The following is a 6,833-nucleotide window of genomic DNA, read 5'->3' on the forward strand; positions in this document are numbered from 1 at the left end:
ACTGAGATTCTACTGATGTTCTGGCCGCAGATGCTGACTCTTGACACCCCAAAGCTGCATGTACCAGTGTGCTGCCCTCTTCTGAGCTCTTAATGTCCTAAAGGCATGCTATGCCCTACGCCTAACTGGAGAGAAGGTCCCTCCCCTTCACCCTGCCTGCATCCTCATGTCTCACAGTGTCTCAGAATCCCTTTGAAAACAGCTTCTTTCATGTGTGCCAGCAGCTGCTTTCTCCATGGGACTCAAACCCAAGTTTGTGGGGCTGTCTAAGGGGAACATCACTGAGACTCTGCCATGTTCCCTCACAGTACCTCTTGGCTTTTGCATCTTGGGCACCCTGCCTCTCTTCTTTTTCAGCCAACAAAACAAAGCAAACCCTCCTGGCAGCCCTGCCCTACCAGTTCAGCAGACAAGCCTGGTCCTGTCTGAAGCCCAGTTGTGAGTCATTGCGGAAAATAGATTAATGTAAGCAGTCCTATATTCTGCTTAAGAAAGGCTCTAGGATCTTGGAGTGATTGAGGAGAAAATCCAAAGTACTTGAAACTTACTTACCATTTACTTTTTAGAATAATCTGTTGGCATTGAGCAGAGGTGGTAGAGGAAAATTATTAATGAGTAAGAGGTATCATTCATAAAAGGAAAACATGATTGTTCTTGATTTCAATTGAGGCTGCAAAGTTGAGAACAGTAGGTGGCAAGTATCCCCATATTCTAAAGAGAGGTGCCAGATCGTCTCTACAGTACTTGCTAAGAGGTGACTCCACACTGCCTCTGTTACCTCTTCTTGGCTTAGTGAAGGATTGAGAATGAGAATTTCTTAAAAGTCTGGTAGATGCTGAGCTCTGTGGTGTGGCCCCTATCCTCCCAGTGGGAGAGAGGAGAGTGCTGCCCTCTACCACCTCAAGCTGAGTGAGGGGGTTCATAAACCCTTAGGAGGCAATGGCACTGGAGTGGAATCTGGTGAGAGAGTTCACAGAATAGTTTGACACATGATTCCCAGAGTTTGGAGGATCTGGGGCCTGACTTCTTCCTAGAAACTTCTAAGGTGTGAGGTCTTCTGGACTTGCTCCTAAAGCAGAGCAAAGTAAGGGGTTGCAGTGGAGGCGATGCTGGCTGTACTTCCCTCTAGGAGAGGCCAGTGTGGCCACCCTTGCTCAAAGAGCCTCTGGAATATTCCACCAGAAACGTGATTGGGGCAGTGAGAATAAGCAGCTATCTGAGGAGCACATCAAGCACATAGAGTGATGGACATAGCTGAGGGCAAAGTCATCAAGGAACCCCCAAAAGAGAAAGCCAGCTTTGGTGCATCTGTCACACAGGCGTCAGTAACACTAGGTTACAAGAGCACCCATCAAATCAGACCTATTTACTCCCTTACCTGTCCTCTCCCTGCCAACCTCCTCCAACCCTGGAGGGGCCAAAGGGTGCACAGTGAGTGGGAGAGGAAAAGTGGAGGAACCATATGGAGGCGTTGTGAAGATACAGAGGAGACCATCCCCTTCCCCACTGCTGGTCTGTGGAGGGCTGGGGAGAGACTCCAGAGAGATCAAAGTTTTCATTTTTATCACACTGGACTTCTTAATACTTTGCCTGAAAAGAAAACCTTTTAACATCTGAAAGGGACTGGAAATCTCTAGGAGAGGTGCCTAAGCTGTCATCCAGGGGCAGAGCAGGGAGATCTGACAGAAGATATCTAATGATCAAAGTGAAGAAAAATGAAGGTGCTCCTCGTCTGCATCCCACAGAGTCCATCTCATTCACCAAACCTGTCATATCTGGGATCCTGGGGAGTCACTGGAAGGAGAAGTAGTTAACATGCATGGATTTCAAGTAAATGCCACTGAGAAAATTTCAATCGATGTTTACATTGCTGTGTTTCACTATTAAAATTACAGCATAGGGCCACGGGCATCAGATGTGGGTCTTTCTCAGTTTCTGTTGATGACAAGCAAAATTATTTTCCCAGATCAGTGATTTATTCCTTCAAGAGAAAAACACCTGATTACTAATTTTTTATACTTAGCATTCTATTGTAATGATTTTCCATGTTATTAATATTTCATATTTTGAGTGCAACATTTTTTTATTTTTTGTGTACATTCAGAATTTTTATTTTAAAACCAAGAATCCAAGTAACATTAACCATAGAAAATCCATATGGACACATTCACAATCTGCTCAGTGAGACATCGGAAAACAACCTCCCTGCCTTACCGCCAGCCTACTGCTTGAGGAGCCGGAAGTTGACGTGAAGTTGGAAGGTCACCTTTTCCAGCTAAACCTCACTCCATAGCTATGTGCATTTTTATTCAAAGCCTCCATGACCAGAGGTAACAGTGAGAACCGAGTACCAAAATACTGTCATTGGCAAGGGTTTGGCCAAAGAGTCTGAGATGTGTAAACACCAAGATGGGAAAGGGAGATGGAGCAACATATGAAAAGGGGCTGTAGGAACAAACACAGAGAAAACAAGTCAATGAAATAACCTACTTCCACCCAGAGCAAAGTGACAGTGCACGTACATTCATCCTCTCAGTGTGGGCTACACTGCACAGTGACTCCTACTATCTCAAACATGGTCTCCTGGAAAGATTCAAGTCCCATAATGGCACTTGGCACAGGACCACAGTGACGTAACAGACACACACAAGCAGGCCGTGACCCTAAAGCAACAACACACTTCAGATAATAGTCGTTCAGAAAAAATCCTCTCCCAGAGCTGAGGTTACACATTCCAAGTTAGCTATAAACATTCTTTGGGGAATTCCTTTAAAGGTATGAGTTAAAATAAAACAAAAACCAACACCTAAAATATCCTAAAGAACAAAGTGGAGAAATCATGAATGTCTACCAAGAACCACTTACTGTAGGTTTCTCATTTGGATGGCTCTCCCACTGGATAGGTGGTGGAGTCCAAACAAGGAGGAGTTGTTTGGTCCAGAGAGGGGAACAGGCTTTCCAGAAATAACTTTCCCTTCCCTGGATGCCATCCAAAATTAGAACCCATCAACCGCCATTAACTGCAATGCCCATATTAGTTAATAATCCTAGATTTCAAGTACTACTACATGTAAACTATTAAAGAAGAAAGTTCCAAGGTAATCAGGAGCTTTAATACACAGGCATACAACTTTTATGAGAAATTGAACTCAAGAGTTTCCATCTGAGGGACAGAAATTGTTAAGAGGTCCCGTGCAGACCTCAGGCACCACATCATCTACCCTCCGACAATGAACTGCATTTCTCCCCAGCTGCTTATTGCACCTTAAGCTCTCCAGTATCAAATCTTCTACTCTATAACCTCTCTTTAAACTCCTCCCTCTAACCACAATTTCCTTCTGTTTTTATTATTTGGCAAAATTACACTTAAAAAATAAATATTTATGTTATGAAACCAGAGGACAAAAATAAAACTCAAGTTGACTTGCCATGTAGAGCTGTGCAGAAGTGAAGGTGCTCTTACATAAACCCCCTCTGCCTTCCACACTCATCTGCTTCCTGATGAGTCTGAGTCTGGGGGAAATGCACCTTACTTTTTCTCTCCTATATCCCCTAGTGAGGCAATATTAGAACCCAAGGGAGGAAAAGCTGGCAAAGTTGTCACATGCCAAGTGGCCAGTCCCTCCTGAAATGAAGGTAGGTTCACTTGGTCTCTCCTAAGCAGAAGAGAATGTCCAGGAAACAAAATATTTTAAAAGCCATTAAAAATCTAACAAACCCCAGCCTTGGGGTGCTCATGGAGTGCATGGGATAAGAAAGGAATCATGTAGCAGCATTCAGAAGCCGTCCTGGGTTCATCCCGATGAGGTCTCTCCGATGTTCAGGGAGAGGTGGCTTTCCCATGCCGGGAGGGAGGTGGAAGGAGGCATGACTTAGACACTGGTGGTGGCCTTCTCAGGCTTGATGCTGTTCATCTCCATGACGCCTTCCTTCCCAGATTGATCTGCACCATGTGCCTGCCCTTCAAAGGCCCTCGTGATATCCTCAAAAGTCCTGCCACGGGTCTCAGGGACTCTGAAGAAGGTAAAGATCAGGAAGGTAACAAGGAAGCCAGTGAAGATAATAAAAACATAGGGTCCTAAATAGTAAGCAGCAGAGGGGAAGAGCAATCCGACTAGGAAGTTGGAGGTCCAGTTGGAGCAGCCGGCCACTGCCATCGCAGCTGGGCGGGGGCCCTGGCTGAAGAGTTCAGCCACAATAAACCAGGGAATGGGGCCTGGTCCAATTTCAAAGAAGGCCACAAAGACCAAGATAGCCCCAATAGAGACAAAGCTCATTCCATCATAGTCATCCTTTAATAACAAAGAAACAGTCATGAGTAGGGAACAAAAAGCCATCCCTCCAAGGCCTATCATATGCAGAGTCCTTCTTCCTGCCCTTTCCACCAGAAATAGGGAAACTACAGTGAAGATAGTATTAACCACACCTGCGCCAATGGTGGCATAGATGGGTTCTTGAACACCTGCATCCTTGAAGATTCCTGTTGAGTAATAGAACACAGCATTGATTCCAGAGAGCTGCTGAGAGAGCTGGAGCACGATGGAAATGATGATAGGCTGTCGGTAGCTGGATACTCTAAAGAGCTCCAGCACGGTGACTTGCTTTTCCTGTGACAGCCTTGCACTCTCATCTTTCATCTCCTGGATATCTTGGGATACATCCTGGGTGCCCCACATCTGCTGGAGGATCCGTGTAGCATTCTCCTCTTCTTTTCTGTTAATGAGCAAAAATCTGGGACTTTCAGGGCAAAATGGAAGGGCTGCACTTTGCAGGATAGCAGGAAGAACGGTAAAGCCCAGTAGCACTGGCCACAGCTCTTCAGACCCAAGGATGAATTCCAGACCAAAGATCTGGGCCACCAGAATTCCAACAACGATGCCCAGCTGGTTGAGAGTGCCAAAGGCACCCCGCAGGGCAGTAGGTGAGATCTCTCCAATGTACATGGGCACAAAACCTGTGCACAGTCCGCAGAAGAGGCCAATAACCAAGCGGCCCAGGATCAGCATTTCAACCGACTCAGCTATTTTACACAGTCCCATAAGGCAGCCACCAGCAATAGCCAGCAGGTTGACGATCAGCATTGAATTGCGCCTGCCAAAGCGATTGACAAAGAGTCCGACGGAAAAGGAGCCAATCATACCACCAACGGAGAATATGGCCACTGACAAGGACCAGAGGGACGTGAGCAACATCTCAGAAGGAGGGGCATTTTTCTTGTTCTTCAAAGTGTTATTGACAAACTCCTTTATGATCATCTCAGGAGCATTGATGACCCCAGTGTTGTAGCCAAATTGGAAAGAGCCCATTGTAGCAACTGTGATGGCAAAGATCAGAGCTGCGGTGACCATCTCTCTGCTGTCCTAGGAACTGACTCTCCAACTTCTCTTCAAGGTACTGCTTCCTTGGGATTGTGCTCAAGGAGACACCTGTTCCAGGGGAGGCAGAATCTCCAACAGAGGGCTGAGCACTCCCAAAACCCGCGACCGCTTCTCTCAACCGCTCGCCTCCCGGGCCCCTGCGCTCCCGCCGCCCCACCTGCAGCCGTTGGGACCCACTAACTGCCTCTCAAAGGCCAGGATTCGACCTTGAACGGTCCGTTAACGGGGTCGCCAAACGTGGCTCAGTTCTTCGGGCGCCCTCCGTAAGCGCGGCAGGCACCCACCCGCCGTCCGAGCAAGGGTCCCGCTCGCGGTTGGGGTCGCCCGGCCCCGCCCGGGTTCCGAGTGCAACACTGAATGACATTTTAAGCATACCATATACAAAAGATATTTCAGTTACTAACGGTTTTTCTCACTTATATATAATAAAGCAAGCAGATAGAACTATTTCAAAATTTTCAAGCTTTTTTTGGTTACATCCTAAGAACCAATTGAACTTTCAAAAGCCTCATGATTATTTCCTTTTGAAGTCACAATAATTCAAGGTATAGTTGGTTTTTATTAATTACGACGTAAAGTCATTTTTTTTGCCCTGTGAATTTCAAGGTCATACTGGTTAGAAAAGACAAGTTTAGTCCAAGGCTGATCACTTTTTTAAAAAATCAAGAACTTATACATTAACAATTTATGGTTTTAGCAATAAATTATTTTACATTAAATGACATCTTTATGTTCAAACAATGCTGGTTCATTTTGCTCCTTAATTTGTACTATATATGCTACATTAGGAGTAAATTGAACCAGGTGCTCTGACTCGCACCTGTAATTCCAGCTACTCAGGAGGTTAAGGCACTGTGATTGCTTGAGGCCAGAAGTTTGAGACAAGCCTGGGCAAAATAGTGTGACCCCTATCTCTTAAAAAACCTTAAAATATATTTTTTAAAAATTAGCTGGGTGTGGCGGCGAGTATTTGTAGTCCCAGCTAGTTGGCAGGTTGAGGCAGGAGGATCCTTTGAGGCCAGGAGTTCAAGACTGCAGTGAGCTATGAGCTCTGATAGTACCACTGCACTGCACAGCAGCCTGAATTACAGAGCAAGACCTTGTCTCTTAAAAAAAAAATAATGTTAAAGGCAATTGGAGATAGGCTTTCACACTGTCACCCAGGCTGGAGTGCAGTGGCACAATCATGGCTCACTGCAGCCTCAACCTCCTGCTCCCATCTCAGCCTCTTAAGGAGCTGGGACTACAGGCACATGCCACCATGCCTGGCTAATTTAAAAAAAAAAAAAAAAAGTTTTTTTTTGTACAGATGGAGTCCTGTTATGTTGCCCAGGCTGCTCTTGAACTTCTGGCCTCAGGCATTCCTCCCATTTGGGCCTCCCAAATTGCTAAAACTCTTTTTTGATTACGAATTCTTGGTTGTTAGAAGAACCATTTTGTTACTGTTTTTAGCTT

General features: G+C 45.6%; 1 protein-coding gene across 1 annotated transcript; it reads right to left on the reverse strand.

The window, feature by feature from the left end:
- Positions 1 to 2,092: 2,092 nt before the first annotated feature.
- LOC101050907 (solute carrier family 2, facilitated glucose transporter member 3) lies at positions 2,093 to 5,354 on the reverse strand. The gene has a single exon (XM_039467412.2). The coding sequence runs from the start codon at positions 5,346 to 5,348 to the stop codon at positions 3,873 to 3,875; it is 1,476 nt and encodes a 491-aa protein (XP_039323346.1). The 5' UTR covers positions 5,349 to 5,354; the 3' UTR covers positions 2,093 to 3,872.
- Positions 5,355 to 6,833: the final 1,479 nt, after the last annotated feature.

This window comes from Saimiri boliviensis, chromosome 1 (genome assembly GCF_048565385.1).
Source record: "Saimiri boliviensis isolate mSaiBol1 chromosome 1, mSaiBol1.pri, whole genome shotgun sequence".
Taxonomy (NCBI): domain Eukaryota; kingdom Metazoa; phylum Chordata; class Mammalia; order Primates; family Cebidae; genus Saimiri; species Saimiri boliviensis.

Coding starts and splice junctions, on each gene's coding strand:
- LOC101050907 (XM_039467412.2), bottom strand. CDS start 5,348: ATGGTCACCGCAGCTCTGATCTTTGCCATCACAGTTGCTACAATGGGC.